Source organism: Pagrus major, chromosome 19 (genome assembly GCF_040436345.1).
Source record: "Pagrus major chromosome 19, Pma_NU_1.0".
NCBI classification, from domain to species: Eukaryota; Metazoa; Chordata; class Actinopteri; order Spariformes; family Sparidae; genus Pagrus; species Pagrus major.
In genome coordinates this window covers 12,961,503-12,981,805 of record NC_133233.1, presented here as the reverse complement: position 1 = coordinate 12,981,805, position 20,303 = coordinate 12,961,503, and the positions used below count along the sequence as shown (strand labels likewise).

The window sequence follows — 20,303 nt, the reverse complement described above, 5'->3', positions numbered from 1 at the left end:
CTTAAAAATGTCTCTCTTAAATTTTCTCTCCTCCGACAATTATCACTCTTCATTTACATACTGTAAAGAACAAAATCTGCCCTTTTTCAAACATTGTAACTATCCCAGAATTAAACATTTTGCTCTTTGAGCCTCAAAGCAACAGGAGCGCCATCCAACTTCACTCTAGTGTTAACGGACACCAGAAAGTTCCAAAATAAAACAAAAAAATTTACTTTTTCAGCTCACTGTTTTTCCTACACTATGAACACATATTTTACAGCAACGCTTTACAGGAGTAATGAAGCAGTTAGCAATACTATGGCAAGCCCGGCGTTACCAAGACATGTGCAATATATGTAAATGCTTTCACTCATGCAGCTTTAATTGGGCCTTTAAAACAAAAAATTAACAGTACACATCATTTTACAGTAATATCCTAGGTAATGTATCCTTCCTTTTTTTGCTGGAACTACATATTACCATGGATTACAGCAATTAGTTGGAGTCTTTAAAAAATGCTTGAGCATTTGAGGTGTTATTGGAACCTACGTTAATTGCATGTGTCAAAGGGTTTTATGTACACAATGTCACTTGATCTGTTTGTTTGAGTGCACAGGGATAAAGGGTTATTAGAGAGTAGATTATTGAAAGTGTCTATAAACAGCCTGAAAGACATCTTAATCGGGATGTGTGCCACTATCCAGAACAGTGTGCACCATAAAAACCTGCTATATAAGTCCCTTGTGTTGGTTTAGTAGGTTATGAAGCCAAGTGAGAAATCTAAGGCTGATGAGATGCAGGCCACAAAACTGAGTTTAAGAACCCTATTAATGGTTTATGTCACTTGATTGAGCTGCAGACGTGCTACAGTCATTGAGATACAAAATGAGACAGAAATGGACTTCAGACTGATATAGACTGATGAGTATGAACAAATAGATAAACAGCTTGATGGGCACCAAGTAAATAAATGATAAGTATAGATGAATTGTTGGCTGAGGTGACTAATAGATAGAAAGCCTGACACACTGTCTGAGGGAAAGCAATTTCTCGATACTATTCTATGTCATCTTGCAGTGCTGCTTCTTCTTGTCTCCAGTAAAACACTGGGATGTTTGAGGTGCCATGTATCCATGCATTATTAAAGCGGGGCCTCTCAGGGTTATAAATACCCCACTGAAGAGCAGCACCATGCTAGACTTTTCACTTTCGCTCTCACTCTCCCTGAAACAGTCACTTGTGCAAACTTTAAACAAATGCATTGGTGTACACCCTCAATTGAAGGAGTGCTCCCCAACCTCCCATGTGCATGTGCATTTACACATGCCTGCAAGCATGCAGACAAATCCTGCATTTACTGCACATGCATGAAAGTTGCACCTGCCTATCTGGCAGCACGGGCTTGTGTAAAGCTATTCATGAGCAACAAGCCCTGCTGACAACACTGGCCCCATTACACTGACAAGCCAAAAACATCAGAGAGGAGAATACACACACACACACAAACACACACACATAAACACTCGTGCTCACATAGACAGAGATGGTTAGCAGAGAGGACAGCGAAGAAAGAAGGGAGGAGGGGAAAGAGGACACGAACACTGCAGTACAAGAGAACCAGAGGACAAGAAATATTATAAAATTTAGAATACAGACAGAATAAAGTCTCCTTTTGCTTTATCTGTCCATCCATCTTTACACCAGTATATCTGTCTTGCTATCTTTCTGTCTTTGCCCCTGTACTTCTTATTAAGGGAAGGAATGGAAGCTTTTTCTGAAACAAGCTCTGAAATAAGCTTTGGTGTGACTCTAGGGGGGAAATGAATGAATGTGTTTACAAAGACAGATATCACCTCCTTCGCCTTTCTCTTTCAAGAGAACCACATACATGAACAAAAAAGCTAACACAGACACACAGATTTGCGCACACACACACACACACACACACACACACACAGACACACACACACACACATACACACACAGCAAATGAAAAACTAACACAACACAAAACAAACATCCATTCAGTCCACAGATTGAAACCTTACTGAAAAACACATGCAGGTACTTGCAAAGATGCATAAGATATTCTCAAAGAGCTGTGACCCTCCTTAAATAATTATCTGGTTTATAATTATTGACCAAAAATATTTTCTCATACTTTCAATCCATCTATCACAAATGGAACATTTGCCCCAGACTCACACTGGTAATACATTTTAATGATGCTCTGCAGCTGTTCACTGATTTAGCAGATGTGTGGGTGGTTAGAAAGTACATGTGTGTGTGTGTGTGTGTGTGTGTGTGTGTGTGTGTGTAAGCATGTCTTGTATTACCAACGATATGTTAAGGAACCTGAAAATTGAGAATAATTGGCTCCTGTAGACTGGAGAGTAATTTGTTGGGTTTTCTCTCTTCATCAGCACACTGCTGTGATTAATATGTGACTTTGTCTCAAGCTTTATCTCTAAGTCCTTATAAACAAGACACTTGCTGAGATGTCTCTGTTTGTATTTAATCATCTCCTCATTTTGGTCTATGAGTATGTGATTACCTGTCTCCTTCAAAACAGCTTTAATGAATTTGTCTAACCCTGTCTCTCTAGTCCTCCCAAATACTGAAAAATGCTACGGATTGCTCGAAAAAGCCAGTTGTAGTCACTGAAATAAACCTTCTCAGTAAGGCAAATAAAATAGGATTCTGTATGAATATGTACTAATACACTGATTAAATTAATTAAACTATGATGTTAAACAAATCCCAAGTGAGAGTCAGAGAAACATGCAGCAGGAGCAACGCTGTGTAAGGTAGTGCATGAAAAAGGGGGTAGAAAAAAAGAGGGGCGATGTTTGCTCAGCTTGTGACAGAAAAACGGAGGAGCGAGGAATCTGAAAATCAGCTTATACAGTATATCTCGACACTCGGTCCTCAAAAGCCTTCAATGGACAAAAGAGTACAATGCAGTTGTACTTGAAAACTGTGGAAAACTCACTTTAAGTGAATTACTTTCACAGCCAAAAAAGTTTTAAAGAAGAGACAATTAAGTTTTCCTAAATGGCACATGTTAGAAAGTCCAGTTGTCTTTCTCATCATCATCAACACTATTCATCATCCTCATTATCATCTGTGTACCATCATCAGTATTTCCTACCTGGTTGTAGCTGTGCACGGCTCCTCCAACCTGCCCGCTGCGCTGAGGAGTTGCTGCGGAGATGCTGTCGCTAAGGGCGAGGGTCTGGTTGCTATGGTAGCTGGCAGAGTACTGGAGCGAAGCCTCCGGGGTGGAGTTGAGCTGCAAGGAACTCTGGGAAAGAAGAGCCGGTCCTACCGATAGAGACAGGAGCAGTGCATGGTTTGGTGGGAGGTGGGGGTTGAGTTGAGTGTGAGCGTGTGTGTGTTTGTGTGTGTGTGTGGGTGTGTGCGTGTGTGTATATAGAGAGAGAGTGAGAGAGTGAGGACAGAGAGATTAAGAGTGAGAAAGAGAGGGGGCGTGAAGGGGAAAGATTGAGAGGCGAAGAATGAAATGGGGAAGAGAGAGAGAGAGAGCAGCAATTTAGAGCAGATAGTGCAGCAGTGCAGCACTCCGTGAGTTGGAGATGGCATACATAATTTATTAGCAGAGGGAAAGAGAAACAGAGGAACAGAGAGAATGAGAGGAGGAGGAGGAGCAGGGAGATGGAGAGGATGGGAGGAGGAGGGCTGAGAAGAAGAAAGTTGTAATAGATGGAACACCTAATAACTTGATTTGTTACCACCCCAAACACGTTAGTTTTTACCTTGCTGATTTGAGCAAACCTTCACTTGACCCACTGTGTATATAAGGAAATCAGGATAAATCATTTAACGCTGCTTTGTTTCTGTTGCTTTGCAGCATGTTGGAATATAGCAGCAGTAAGCTCAATTCATCCTCCATACACTTTGACAGCCTAAGACCCTCAAAGTATTAACATATATGAATCAGATCGGCTTTAGACAACGATAAGTTGTAGCAACCCACACACCACACACACACACATGCACACAACAACTTCAACTACCAGTTTAGAGGCAGCATCATTCCTACCACCTGAAGCAGTCACCACTGCGCCATCAAATAATAATCCTCTCTCTCTGATTCCCATGCTGTTCACATAAAGCCTCTATTGATTGGGAATAACACCATCATAAGGCAGTTTTCTTATGATGAACAATATTCTAAACTGTGTATGGACTGATGAGGTGAACTTAGGGGAACTGTTACAAACCACTTTAACGCCGGTTATATAGGTTATCTGTATGTGAGTTTATATGTGTGGTTTGGTTTTATTTAGGAACAGTTAGGTCTGTGACATGTTCAGTCAGCGGTGTATGAATATTTCACCAAGTTTCTATTTTTACTCTCTCTCCTCCTCTGAGTACAAATTTCAAGTAGTTAATGTTTGTAGTTAAAGTTACGTAGTGTAAGGAAGTCAAAACTAGGATGTCTTTTTTTTAAACTTTTTTTCATACTTTCCCAATTTTAAATTTCTAAATATCATGAATATGTCCTTATAAAGTCTACGGTAAGTGTCTTCCCCAGAGCTCACTGCCATGTTTCTTTCTTTACCCAAAATAACAAAAGTGCCGTATTATTCTTCTCCCATATCTATTTGGTTGCTCGCTCTGTCTCCCTCTTTTCCCTGAGAATCCTTTTCTCCCTGCAAGTCTGTGCGTTGTGAACCGAGATCAACTCCTCTGCTGCTTGCCTCCACAAAAGACGTGTCTTTTCTCATCCCGATTCATCCCTTACTTTTTATGAATTATTAAACAGCACTCAGTGTTACGCAGACTGAGTGGGAGCTCCCAAACTCATCATCACTCAGCCTTGATGTTTGTTACATTGCATGTGCTGTGCGACAAAAACTGTGTACGCTTGTTGCAGTGTTCATACGTGTGAAGATTTGTGTGTTCGCGCTAGATGGTCAGATGATAGGAGCGTCATTGCCTTAGCTGATTAAGAATCAATGTTTGTATGTGCTCTTTGTGCGTATAATGGTTGTGTGTGTGATTATGTGTCTATGAGTGAGAGGGTGAAATGAAAAACACTGTCGCTAGTAGGGCTTTAAGTCCTTTCATGTCTCCATTGAGTCTTATTCTCTTCGTTCTCAAATGAAAAACATGAATTTTTCAGCAGCTCAGACAAATTATGAGCGTCATATTCTTACTGAATCTTAGAAATGTTCAGACACACATACACACGCACATACACACACGCACAACTCACACAAACACACACTGGTTATACCTTTTTCAAAAGGCTGGTTTTAAGGTAGTACAATACACCAAAGCCTCACAGTAATTGCTCTGAGAAGTAAATTTCATTTCACAATTTTTAGAGTTCTGAACACTTATTTATGTCTACAGACATTTGTGTAGCTCTGTTGTGACACCTTACCAACTACAGTATCAGCTGAAAGCAAAAAGCCTCCCTGTTTTGTGCCACCTTTCACTGAAGTCAGCGACATGTCACTATTCTGTGTATTTACCGCTAAGCTATTTGCAGTGCTACCATTTGGGGTAAAACACACATACACACAAAGAGCTCTGCTGAATTTATCTGCACCCACACATTGTGATGCTTTTGGTAGAAGCCCATTTGCAAAATGGGAAAAAAAACAGCCGGGTATGGAGCACCCACAATGAGAGAGCTCACAATGAGAGTGCCATCTATTTGGACTCAAATCAAGCAGGAGTGACGGGGACTCAGGCACTTCCTACAAGCAAGATACGAATCAAATTACCTGACATGTCTCCCCCAGTTCTGCATGTGCTTCAACATGCAAGTTGTTTCTTATCAAAGGAGACCAGCAACAGCTATTTTGAGAATAATATTCCAGTTGTCCCCTGTCAAGCTTTGGTGCTATACATGCACAACTCATGATCTGTTTGCACTGTATAAGCAGATGTATATGCTAAACAGTGTAAAACTGTGTGTTTGTGTGTGCATGCATTTATTTTACTTAGGAGCTCCACACAGCCCATTGTAGTAATATTGGAAATGACAAATGGTGAACCTTTTGATGAGAGTAAACTCTTATGTAGCAATGTACTGAGCAACATGTACAGTGCAAATTCTTAAAATGCCATCCATTATAGCAACATTAACTATCAACAATCAAAAAGGTCACCAGATAATAAATAAAATGGGAATGCAGTGATCCAAAACCAATGACCTGCAAAGAAAATGCCAAGCACATTTAGCAAACACAGGACGCCTCTCATTCAATCTCATTTTTTGAATTGCATTGTCAGAATAAAAGCTACAGGATGGAAAGGCTGCTTGAAACTGGACAGTTGTTGTTGCATGGTGTGCTTGTCTGTTTATGTGTTGTCTGCCTGGCTGTTATTCATCCCTACATCAGAAAAAGCAATGACATTTTTATCTGCTCGTAGAAGAACTCTTCTAGCTGTAAGGATCTTGGTTTTGGAGTCAGATGTATTTATTACATTGTTATGTTAACTATACTAACCTTTCAGGGTGCCATGCCATTGTTCTGAGGGCTGATTATAAAACCCCAATAGTCTGAAAAATGTCAAATTTGATCCAAAGCACATTTTCTCACTCTGGTATCACCCACTTATGTATGTAACTTAACTGACATAACAAACGTACTTATTTAAACCCAAACATGATCTTTTCCTGAACCTAGCTTTGGTGCCTAAACCAATCCAAACTGTGACACAATGTCACAACGTAATCAGATGTTTATTACTGTTACCACGATGACAAGGGTCAGCTGAAGGTCACTTTACAATTGCTACCATGAAAATGAAAATCACCAAAACACTGTCCTTCCCTGCATACCAAATACATTACAGGCACTCAAGGAGAGTGTGTCTTTTTGGAACAACAGTCCTCAGAGCAGTGGGCTTTTGTTTTCTTTGTAACAAGCTGTCAGACAAATGGGCTTTTGGTCCAATGGGACATTTTTCGGACTATTGGGGTTTCAGAATAATGGGCCTTTGGAAGAATGGGCAGTCTATGACTGAATTCTTACCTGGTGAGATATAACAGTGCTCTAACTTTTTTTGTGTTAAGACTATATTCACATCTTCAAATACTCTTCTACTGCTCCATCTAACTATAGCTATTTAACTATGTACAATATATATACTACTCCTCTCTCGACTTGCTTATTCTGAATAGAAAGGAAATCTGAGTGAGAACTCAATATTAACACAGGGAATAACTGCACTCAGTGCCAGCTATCTAATGGCCTGAAGGACTAATAATAGTGCTTTTCTCATTTCCTTTCAGGATAACAATAATAATTACCAAACAATACACACCATAATTCTTCTGTATTTAAAACAACCACAGGTGTAGTTTTTATTAAGATTGCCTGGATATTCTTCCCACCACAGTAATTCTGTTTAAGGAGTGATTGTGCATGACAATTAGAAATGAGATTCATATCCCATTTGAAGCAGTAACAGGTTTGTTTACACTTGCGGAACTGCCTGCTAGAGTTAAGCAGAGCGTGATTTTGATCGAACTAATTTCTCGTCTAAGAAAGAACAAACGTAAATAAACATAAAAATTAGAAAATCTAATTAAATCCGGTTCGTACCTTTATTCTCTTAACAAAACATTTGAGTGACAGTACTGCTTTGGTAACACATACACAACGATGCTGATGAGTGCACTTACTTTCTCCACTGTCAAGTATTCCTGATTCCTGGAGAGAGCGAATGCAAGAATCCACCAACTCCAAACCTGTTGTTAACTCATCTTCGATATCCTTTTGTCCATCAGCTGTGAAGGAGAAAAGAGGATGAGAGACACAGAAAGACAAAGGGAGAGAGAGAGGAAAGGGCGGGAGGGAAGGAGACAGAGAGATGAATGAGATCCCTCTTGGCTGTAACCTCAATCGTATACTCTCACAGTCCGTAAAACCCCACACATTACGACTTGGTTATGAGCTGTAGGACATTTGGATTATATGCTGGAAAGGACCCTGATAAGTCTGCCCTGGGAACTGCCTGCCTGAAAATGAAGTTGTAGTCAAGTCAATGTTAAGTGTGTGTCTAAGCACATGTGGGAATTTGTGTGTGTCTGTAAGCAGCAGATGAAACATGCACAGAATGTATGCTGGTAGTTTTCACACATGCAGATTAAGACAGACTGTCAAAAGCAACAGTGGCCTTGGCCTGGCACCACTTAGACATTCTGATATGTATTTGAATGTGTCACTGTGTCTCTGCATGAGTGTGTGTGTATCTGAGTGTGTGTTCACAATCATCTTTTAATCCACCAGGTATGTGGGTGGGTGCTTCTGCCCATACATTACTGGGCTGCTGGCATAAATTTCAAATGTTCCTTGACACACAATTTTCCTACTATGTCACTCAGACACAAGGCGGAACAGGCCTTGTTGGTGTCGGGCAATAAATCTAATCCTTCAATTCAAGATGTGTTGCACATATAAAACCCTGCAGATTCGGTCAGTGTTACTAAGGTTTTCAGCTGAAAAAAACTTTAGAAACTGTAATAAAAAGGTTTGAGGAGGCAGGTCGTGGCGAGCTTTACCTTGAGCGTTCCAGCGAAATTGCTCATCTGTCGAACTGCAAAAGAAGGATGTGATTAATAAGACTTAATTCGAAACAACAATCATAATATGAAAGCTGCAGCAACAATTTTAAATCAAAGACATTTTCAATAAAGCATTTTACAAAATATTAAGTAAAGTATGTTAAACAGAATATAAAAAATAGAGACATTGTTCATCTTCAGACTCTTGTTTATATAGAGAGGAGACATTCACTCACTAGCATGTTCACTTGCAATAAAAAGAGAATGTCATCCTTAAATGAGACATTCACAGCAAATGTCTGTATTTTAATATGTAAAATATTTATTGTGCTGAAAGCAACTGCCAATTATTCTGTGATGAAACAAAGTGCTAATGGCCTAAATTTCTTTAATGTTCTATTCTGCTGAAATATGGAAAACAACAACAAAATAATAAGAAATAAAGTAAAACTCCCAAATGTCATTTCAGTTGTTAGTCAGCCAAGGCAAAACATTTACAAAACTATAACTTTTATGCAATGAGGCCCTGTGCACTCACTTTTTATTCTTAAATGGATAGTGTTGTTGTGACATACACAGCCACAAAACACCCACATTCACACACGCAAATAAGACTCCTTTTCCATTCTCTTGATGACTGTCAATTGATCGGTGATTGATGGGGGGTTGAGCAGAGAGAAAAAGACAAAGCGAGGTAGACGGAAACAGACAGGCAGAAAGAGAAAGCTAGAGACGAGTATTGAGCTGCATGCTGTGTGATCAATGCAGACACGGACAGACTAACTGATACATATAGACTCTTTCATCTGACTTCATCCACACCATTAGACTGGCTGTCTGGGCTAGTCGGCCTGTGTCTGTGTATATCGCATTCAAAGTGTTTGGTATTCCACATACCCGCCTTTCTAATTGCATGTCTGTCAGTGTAGGTGCATGTGCACCTTGGATGTCGTTGTCCAATTTGTGCCTAAAGTGTTTGTGTGCCTTCGTGTGTGTACAAGTTTGTTGAGGTACATGAGAATCAGTGAATACATTTACATGTGTTTATCTGTCTATTTGTCTAGTTGGCTGATATGGTAATGGTCTCGCAGAGATGGGCATTTTCTAAATAGCTTTTATAGATTGATTTGACTGGTTGAATAAGTTTTGATTTGCAACACAGTAGACTATTTCTTGAGCATCAGTGTCTTGTAAAGAAAGCAGTGGTTAATACTCTGCCATGTGGCCAGGAGAGGAGAGAGATTGTAAAAGAAAAGTTCATAGCTATCATGGCAACTATTTAGTAGTAAAAACTATGATCTGACTTGAAAAAACGATTTTTGGTGAATAAACTTCTATTTTCAGTCAGCCTGTTTGGCCATGAGTTTGGCCAGCTGCTGACCTTGCAGAACCACAGGACCTGTGCTGCTAACAGGAGAGCTGGTTTCTGAAGCGTGACGACGATACCAGAGGACGGCGCTGGTGTGGGCTGAATGGAGGGACGCTTCAGTGGCAAGCCACTGACATCTCACTTCTGGTGTAAATTTCTATATTTAGACTGCATACACTGGCACATCTCAATCCTGGTTTTAACCAAACCACAGCCATCAACACAACAGGTTTCACCATTTACTAATGCACTCCGAGTGCAAAAACAATTCTCTTGTTTTCTTTCACCAGTACACAGTAACAGCAACTGTTGCAACAGTGTTGAAATTACAGTAAATCTGAACTTGAGGGCTGTGACAGCAGATGGTGTACCATGTGTATTTTCTCTGGTTGGACCATTCAAGACCGGATCCCATGACCTTTGTTAACAAATTCAAGCCACAAAGTGAGTGTGGTTTTAGATCATAACTAGTATTACTGTATAAGGGTTTAAAGCCTTTGGGTACCAGTCAAGTTTTAGTTTACATCCATTTCTGTCCAGACCCATATACTGTATGTAGTGAAGACTTTGAAATGATTCAATGAAAAGGTATAGGATGTATTTTTTGGCAAAATGGCAGTTATCACTATATTAACATGTATGATTCCAGTTGATAATTTCCACTGACAAACATGCCGTCTTCACTTAGAGACTTTTTTTTTTTTTTACAGAGGAGCACAGATCACCTGATGCTCCATATCAGCAAAACTGATGAGCTTGTGTTGGACTACTGCTGTATGTCTATTAGTGTGTTAGTTAAATGAGAGAAACGGTCAAATTTCTTGTATGTGTTGACATGCTAGGCCAATAAAGGGAGGTTAGAACCTTGACCTTTGACCACCAATTTCTAATCAGTTCACATGAGTCCAAATGGCCATTTATGCCAAATTTGAAGAAATTCCCTCCAGGCATTCCTGAGATTCTGGATTCAGAGGAATGGTACATATACATACATATGGACAGGTGGACAGACAACCCCAAAACATAATGACTCCAGCCATGGCTATTGCTGCCGCCGAGGCAGAAGGGGATCTGTTTATTTCTGACAGTGGAGATGGCATTGACTATTTAAGAGCCATGGTCGGGGCCATAGATTCTAACTTGTACAAACCTCAGTAAAGTATCAACTAAAATGCCACTCAGTACAGCCCATGCCTCCACCAAGGCCCAACAGTCCCCTTTTATTCAATCAAGCCTAATCCAATATCAAATCTAAGTACACTAGATCCAGATTTTTATTTGGATCTGGATCAAATTGTACTCACTCATAGATACCAGATCCTCTGCCCCTGAACTTTCTCTACCACTAGGGGATGGAGAGCAGTGATTGCAGGTTAACAGAGGGGATGCATTTTGGCATTAAATTGCCTGCTGTGGGGAGGTATAATAAAATAAATATCTTTCTACTTTGTAATCTTGTGGGAATCAATAATAACTTTTAGCCTATTGTCAATATTTTTGTGTTACAGTTTCTGACTACGTCTTCATAATTTCTGTTCATCACCAAATGATTAGCAGGAAGCAATGTGGGAGAAAAGGTTAAATGGGTAAATTCACTTGAAATAAGCTACTGGCTATATTGTATAGTTCTTTTATTTATTTATTTATTTATTTATTTATTTATTTCTAGAAAACTTTTACCTGTTATGAAGATGATCTTTATCATTTAATCGTTTCAGCTGTCTGCCCACTTAATCTAAATGGAATCACTTGATTAGTGTTCTGCATGTTTCTTTTTATTTCAGTGTTTTGAAACAAAAAGACACACATTAAAATGTAATGCTTTCTTGAAATAAGCTAACAGCTCAATGGCCATATTCTCTGGTTTGTGAAGAAGGGACTGCATTCAAATGACTTTGACTGATGTAAGTAAAGGTTGATTGAAATAATACAAAAAAAACCTGAAGGGTTTGTATCTTACTAGGTTAATAAAAAACTGGGATTTGGGGGCAGCAACAATCTGGATAATACAAACAATGACTGTGACCAAAAGGTCATTGGTTCAAATACTTGGACCAGCAGAAGAAATTTAAAAAAGATTAATAACTATTAATTTCCAGTTGCTCCTCAGTGTTGAATATTATATAAGAGTGGCTGCTCTGTGTAGCTTCCTTTTGTGAATTTGCTTGACTGTCTGAATATGAATTAGGATTATGTTCAACAAATCTTTGCTTGACAGAAAACATTTAAAATAAATACCCATGAGGCTGACCAGCACTTTTCTGCTGTGGGATAGCAAGTACCCTGCAATGGGCCAGTTATAGTTCCTGTCTTATCGACAGGGGTTGGTACTGTTTAGGTTTTTAGTTTTTATTGAAATATGCTTCTGAATCTTGTTATATGATTAAGAAGGGGGAAAAAATATATCATAATGAAAAAACACCTCTACGCTTAGGTGATTTAGCACTGGAATTATACACACTAACACACCAACAAAGACTCCTGTAAAATGATGACCACGTGGAAGAAATGTGCTTTCATGTGCCTGCAGAAAATACAAGAGGGTAAGAGTAGTAAACACAATGTCACTGTGTCCAAGTGTACTTGATTAGAGAGGGAAAGAGAGCAGAGCCAGAGGGAACAAGAAAAGTTTGCATGAAACACTAAGAGAGCTGATAGACGGGAGAGATTTAATAAGCACAGCGTTGTTCCACCACATTGCACACTGTTGCCTGCAATGCCACAACACCGGCCAGGCAGTGCCTCTCTTCTAACAGTGAGCCTGTATTAAAGAGACATTTTAAATTCACTACTCCACTCTCAACAGCCACACAGCTTAAATCAACACACAGCGTCCTCTACTGTTCCCAGTGAAATCCACATGGATGCATAACCACAGACTCTACTTAGAATTCACAAACATATAGCTTGGAAGAAATAATATATGCATAGAATATATTGTTTAAATCTATTCCCAATTTGTGCATGAGTTTATCTGTTCATGTCTCATGTGTAGGCCTGTCACGATAATCAATAAATCAATTAATCATACGATAAATTAAAATGAGCTCGATAATTTTGCCGGCCTCGATAATTTCCATTTGCATGCTTGTTTGTTTTCCTCGTGTCTCTCACTAGAACCCTCTTGTCAGTCACTAGCCCCATTCACGCAGCCGTTTGCATGCGGGGATACTGCGCCAATTCTCCGCATCCGCCTTTGTGTGAAAGTTTCAGATGCGGTGAGGGGTGAAATTTCGCTGCGCCTCCGGAGGTAGTATCAGAGGCGAACCGAGCCGGCGGCACGGAGCGAGGGCGTGTCGATCGTTGGTGTCTGATAACTCTACAGATCCTTCACTCAACAAAATAAAAATGTCCCACAAAGCAACGTTACAGGACCAAACAACAGGAACGTAGTAACTGGTCGTGTCTTTGGCAACTTATGTGAGGAAAAAAATACCGCAGTTATTCGTGGAGAAGTGTCTGTCAGCCTGTCGGTCTGACCGACTCTTCGTCACATTTCTGCCCGAAAAACAGCGTCTGTCCCCGGCAAAAAACTTTAACTCACCAAGTGTCTGTCAGCCTGTCGGTCTGACCGACTCTTCGTCACATTTCTGCCCGAAAAACAGCGTCTGTCCCCGGCAAAAAACTTTAACTCACCAAGTGTTGACGGTCAGCCATCCCGACAAGACTCAGTGAACTTCATGAACCCCGAGAGTGAAATAGTCAGACAGCGTCCAGTTTACTGATGGCGATTATGTAATTATGTAAATTATAGAAAAACGTAACTTTGTCACTTTCCAGGATGTTTGGTGTGTCAGGATCTCAATTACAACACATTATAACAGCATCCATATGATTATAAACAGACAGCTGGTACATGTTTAGATTAACAGGAGGACAACGGGGAAACACCTTGGAAAAAAACACATACGTCATCATCATCACGTGTACCGTCACGCCTCCGCATCACTACAGACAATGGTGCTAACATTGTTGCTGCAGTAAGGAACCGTGGCTGGCCATGGCTCAATTGCTTTGGCCACAGCCTCCATCTTTATTTATTTTGGATATTTAAAATGTCTTTTTCACATTCCAATGTTAAATATTCTTTAGAAATAAAGGTTTATTGATCTTTGAAAGGGTGTAGTTGCATTATTATGCCATTATCATTATATTAGTTGAAAAATGGTCTCAAAGCGACAATATTATCGTTTATCGCAATAATTTCTAGGACAATTTATCGTCCAGCAAAATTTGTTATCGTGACAGGCCTACTCATGTGTTTTCGGAAATATAAAGTAAGTACTTAAAGTATAACTTATGTGTAAAGTTTACTGAAGAGATTTTGCAAAAAAGGTGTGTGAAAGTCACAGTGCAGTTTTCAGTACACATATTTAAAAAAAACAGGTAAACATGTGTTTAAGGTTGCATGCAGCCATCCAGACAGGAATCCCAGCAGCCACATCCTTCATGAGTCATTAGTCCTTAGCTTGGAGAGCATTACTCTGAAAGAGTTACACACTACCACACAAGGTTCTGCTCAAATCCTCTGGCTGCCTCCCTTCACAGATAGCAGTGCTTAAGAACACTTGGCTGTCCTGATAAGGCTTTCAGTGTGGATGTGTGTGGTGGGAGGAATGCACAAAATGGATTTTTTTAGACAATACGATAACTGTTAATTATCTGGTTCTTATAGCAAATAAGAAAAACGATAATCTCATATTTTTGCATTTTAGAAAGCAGTTCATAATCTGTAGTTTTTGCATACCTAGGGGTAAGAAAGTATTTTTTTGGTCTTTTCATGGCTTTTTTGAAAGGACAGCTTGAGAGATGACAGGAAATGAGATGAGAGAGAGGGTGGATGATATGCAGCAAATGGCCACAGGTCGGACTCAAACCCTGGGCCACTGCAGCGAAGACAATGCCTCTGAACATGGGTCACACGCTCTACCAACTAAGCTACTGGGGCACCAACTTGTAGACTTTTTCCCTCCTCTCCTTGCAGACCATGTATTGCAAATGGCAATCATGTTATCTTCCATTTTATTCTATATCCATCCCTCTCTGTAGGTAGGCCTACGCTCAGCACGTCAAACACACATCCACATTTTTCTCTCACATACTATACACAAAAATATACATATCCCACAGGTAAGGCATTCAGCTGCCAATTCTGTATGAAGGACATTTTAATGGCCTTTGTGTTACGTACACCCACACACTGACATGAAGAATGTGCACAGACATTTACATACAGTAAATACAGTATGCATGGATATACAGATAAAAAACAAAAACATCCACACACACACTAAGTGTCAAATTCAAACACTGAAATGAAAGCACTTCACGTCTGTGATAATTGCTATCCTGTTGAGTTGGAGAGAGGAATAAATGGCAGGCTTGGCGCGGGTCTTGAGCTATTTCATTATTGCCAGCGTTAAAATAGATGCCTAATAGACCATAATGTCCTGTCTGACACTAATGCCACAGCAAGAAGTTGCCCTAAACACATCCCAGCTTTTTGAAAACTAGCTATATTTACACGGCATAAATCCATATTTCATTATCTGTGTGTGTTTCCCGTGGAACAGGGGATTTCAATTAGTTTCAATTTCCAGCATTTATCTAGCAAGTGTGAGACAGATAGCAAAGAACTCTTAACCTTTTGACATAAAATGACAATGGGCCTGCAACAACATGGCTAATTTCATACAGTACACACATTAGTAACACCTTGCAGAGAGTGATAGAAAATAATAAAGCTAAGTTCACTTGAATGAGTTCAGTTTCCTAATTTTTGGTTTGAAATTTTTTAACTCTGGATCAGACCTACATGTAGGGACAGTGGGATGAATGAAATGGAAAAGCATCACAGAGACTGCCCCAATTTTTACTGTGCTAGCCTAATTTATATTTAACAAACACTAATGCCATCACAATAATGACGTAAGATGATGATTATTAATGTCAATTCTACACATTGTGACTTGGAGAGGTTTTAATATGAGCCTCAAGAATAAGTGAAGCAGGAAATCAAACAGTGCTACTTGATCTCCAAGAGGATATTCATTCATCGTTTTGCCTGCAAAGAGGTGCTGCAGCACAGCTGGGAGCTGGGAGGGGTTCAGGGTCTTGCTCAAGGAGAGCTAAACAAGCAGAATGGATGACTGTGGACATGACAGCTTGAACCCTAGTTTTCCAGCTGGGGGGTGATCCCCCTCCTCAAATGTACCACCCTGAAATAAACCGGAATGATAAAGAACCATTCAAGCCAAACAGGGGTAAGTTGGTCATTACAAAGTACCGCAGTCTATTTAAGTAATAAACTTACTAATTAGCTTGGAATGAGGTCCACTGAATGCCTCTCCCCTAAACCAGAGGGTATTTGTGGATTCCTGGAAGAGTTGTGCATTTGTTCAGTTCCACGCATGTTCAATAGATGGTGACCTGTAGATTACAAACTTAAGTCTTGTTTTATGGCACAAAATTATTAAATCAATAATATTGTAGTATATTGACTAATTATATATGCCTTTAGCCTTTGAGCTTCTGCTGATATAATCATGTTTTATCATTCCCATGTTTTGACTGAGAGACATTCAAAGAATTTTTATGGCAGACATTTGGAAGTTGGACATTGGTTGATTAATTGTTTAACATTCCAGCATTTCAGTTTCAAAGATTTTTGTGAAAACTGATTTAAATAATCACATGTAATGGTATTTGAACTCTTTGATTCAAAATTCATTTCTAGCCAAAATGTGGTACATTACAATGAAGCTCAATGATGGATACAGATCTTCTCAAATTATTTTTTAGTTTAAGATATCTTTATTCTTTCATATACAATTAAATGCACTAAGATGCATTGACTGCTGAGCAAGCTAATTTTCGCTCGCTCAGCAGGACCCTTTTTTCCACTAGCGACTGTTCACAAGCAACTAAAGCTTTTGCTGAGTTGTTGTGTATCTTTTTATGAGATATTCCCATGTGACATAGCTGATTCTTTCAAGGCATTGGTAAGAAAAACTGTGCCGATTCACTTTTGGGTGTGGAAATAGTTTTGCAACCAATTAATTGTCTTTGTAGATCTGCCTGTTGTCTGGATACACATCTACCCACCGGTGGTTGTCATAACAACAGTGTTGTACTTCATCACCGTCAGCGTGACAGTGTGACACCTTAACGGTGATGTGTCAATCAAGGCAGAGGATTGGGCTTTTATGCTCTCCACAGGATGCGGGGGTGGGGAGTTTGTCTGCATGTGTATGTGTGTGTGCATGTGAGAGAGGTAGAGAGAGCTTTGTTTTGGGAGTGGGCGATATAACAATATGAATGAAAAGAATGAAATTAACACACAACTATATCACACACACACAAGACTCAGATTGAAGGCAAAAATATTTCAAAACATTGAGCCTGAAAAGTAAAATGTGTTTTTGTTTATGTGGATGCATGCACAGAATATGTACTTTCATTATATATGTCTTAATGTGTGTGGAGTGATAAATCAGTTTGTTTGTGTGTGTGTGTGTGTGTGTGTGTGTGTGTGTGTGCGTGCATGCATGTGTGCTTGCGTGTGTGTGTGTGTGTGTGTGTGTGTGTGTGTGTGTGTGTGTGCATACCCACGTGATAACTTTCTGATACTCTATTCAGAAGCAGTCTATTGTGCTCACAACAAGGCAGAGGACAAACTTTTGTGGATATGACAGTTGAATGACAGTTCAACAGTCAGGCTAGAAGAGAATTGTCTAGTCAAAGTTTCACTGAAATGACTTCTAATGCCTGACTACTGACAGCTGCAACAAAAACTGCTATTCCTACCAAAAAAAACACAAAGAAAACAATGCACCATGGCATTGACAAGTCTGATAGAGATATTTCAACCACCCTCTACACACTCACGTGCAGATGTTTGGCTTACAAGCATGAGTCTGTGTCTGCATGTTCTTTAATTATGTGTACACACACACACTTGCGAACACAAAACATGTGTTTATTTCTGTAAAAAAATAAATAAATGACAAGGGCAGCATAAACAAAGACGCAATAACAAAACCCCTAAGTCATAACTTCATCTGCAGGTACATGTACTATATGCACCCAAATGCATGTCTGTGCAGGTCTATGCTATTTTAATTTCTTATATAGAACATATATATATAATAGGAAAAGTAGTATAAAACTCATTGTTTACAGAGCACACCAGAATAGGATTTTTCTTTCTTACTTTGCCAAGAAGATAATCCTGACTACCAAAGATTGGACATCTGCTGTGCATGCTGCTGGAAGAGTGTCCTCCATAGAAGTTTCTTTCAGAAATGGCTTTCAGTTTTCATTAATGTTCACAACATTGAAACAATTTCCAGCGACAGAAATGTTTTGGATAGCCCATTGTTCGATGGAGTGCTTGCAAGCAAGCAATTAATCTACCATATATTTTATTTGCACAGACTGTGCAGGGCTGCACACAGGGCATGCATGTGTCTCAAGTATGTATGTGTATGTACTGCATTCGTGAACACACATTCCGACAGTTACTTGTGGTTTCTACTGTGAGCGGCACCTGCTGGTTGCTCTATTTCAGCTCAGGGGCATCTGCTGTGTGTGACTAAATCACCCAGCTATTATAGTTATTATGATAGGTTGGCTATCGCTGTTTTGCACCGGCACAGATTATGACAGAATACTTCCATGCATAATTCACCAGGGACGGGTGGCCTGACACTGGGTGCGCCCTGTATTATTGTACTCCACACAGATCGGTCTGTCTAATTTTTATACTCATAACGATGCTTACTGCAGCTAGACTGTTATGACATGTTATTTAACTAGAGATTAAAAGCCTACCTCTACCTCTACCTCACACATAATGAAATGTTTGAATAAAAGTTTCACGTTTGGTATTACTTAACAATAGAATAAAAGTTTAAATGATGACTTATGACTGAGCGACATATAAAGAAGTTCAGTCTGACAGATTAGTCAACTATAAATAATGAGATCCTCTTTATTCAAGTTAGTTTTCGTTAATGAGGAGTATTGAACCTTTTCTCTAGCTTTGATACATTGAGACACAACTTTGTGGTGTTTGCTGGTTTTCTGCATTTTTAAATGCAGTGTTTAGAGACTTTTCAGTTTGCTCTGTGATCATGCACAGACCCAGGAGCCCTGTAAAGGAAATATGTACAGTATAACATGCCTCTGCATAGCAGTGAGTGAATCAAGACCATACTGTTTTGTAGTACGTAAAGCCACCATTACAAGCTGGAGGCTGCTACAATGAGCATCTAGATGCACCTGGAATAAATTGTTGATTTTCTAAATGTAATGGCTATATCAAAGGATCAAAGATATATAATTGGTGATACAGTAGGTCCAATACACATACACACTACTGAAATAAGCTTGCCTTTCATACTTCACCATGTAACAGATTTTGAATTTTCCATTTGTGTACTCCATTGTATGCATTTTTTCAACTTTTATAAAATGATGTAAAATGGGAAAAAAAGACATTTTAACAAAACCATCTGCAATATTAATTGAAAGACATGCACTGTTGGCTCCATTAAGGCCTCCTTGACTAAACCCTAATCGCTTGTGACAAAGTAGCCATAATATTTGCATAACAATACAAATTTAATTATGAATAATAATACCACATGCTGCTAAGTACACCAGCAAATACTGCAAAAGGACAGATGATCTATCAGTACACTACTGGCCTACAAAAACGTAACTAAATTCAGGAAACAGAGGACAGACAGCAAATCCACGATGCCTCTATAGCACAGTGGCTGTAATACAAATCACAGATTTTAGCACAGTTTGTAGACTTTAAAAGTACTGTATTTCCACAGAAAATGTATTTTCAAATGTGTCCAGCTGGAGATGAGCAGATGAAAGGCCTAATGCAAAAATTCTATGTGATGTCAACCCGATAAGTATGCTCACACACCACTGTATAACTGATAGGGCTGATAATGGCATGAGATTAACAAAGATTACAGAGACCAAAGGTGAAAACACTTGGTCAGAAGAGCAATAACAAATTGTAAACTGCGTTGCTGGCTCACAGTCAGAAACAGTTAAGCCTCACCCAGTGGGAGTCAGCTGATTATTTATTCTACGTGTAGAGCTGTCATTGGTACTGGTGAGCAGTCGATTCAGAACAATTTTTTAAAAAAAGTTTTGATTTTGACAAAGTGAATGAATCTGCAACTGATGCAGAGTTTGTTTGCCATCATATATTCTAACTTTTCCGTTTAAAGTTTGTGTTGTGTTGTGACCAACATTTGATGTTGTCAAAACAAAGGTTTGGAGGAAAAGTGCAATATGTCTGCTACTGTTTGAGACATCATTCTCAAGGAGTGATGGAACACTTTTCAGCTTCAAGCAGCTTTTATGTTTTGGCAA

General features: G+C 39.3%; 1 protein-coding gene across 1 annotated transcript in view; it reads right to left on the bottom strand.

Annotated features, from left to right (window-relative positions):
• The window catches only part of ctnnd2a (catenin (cadherin-associated protein), delta 2a), a 252,245-nt gene that overhangs the window by 128,717 nt on the left and 103,225 nt on the right, over window positions 1-20,303 (bottom strand). Inside the window, exons 4-6 of the mRNA XM_073488891.1 lie at window positions 8,531-8,565; window positions 7,652-7,756; window positions 3,134-3,306 (exon numbers count right to left, since the gene is read on the bottom strand). Of these exons, the coding sequence (XP_073344992.1) occupies window positions 3,134-3,306; window positions 7,652-7,756; window positions 8,531-8,565 (313 nt within the window). The remainder of the gene's footprint in view (window positions 1-3,133; window positions 3,307-7,651; window positions 7,757-8,530; window positions 8,566-20,303) is intronic.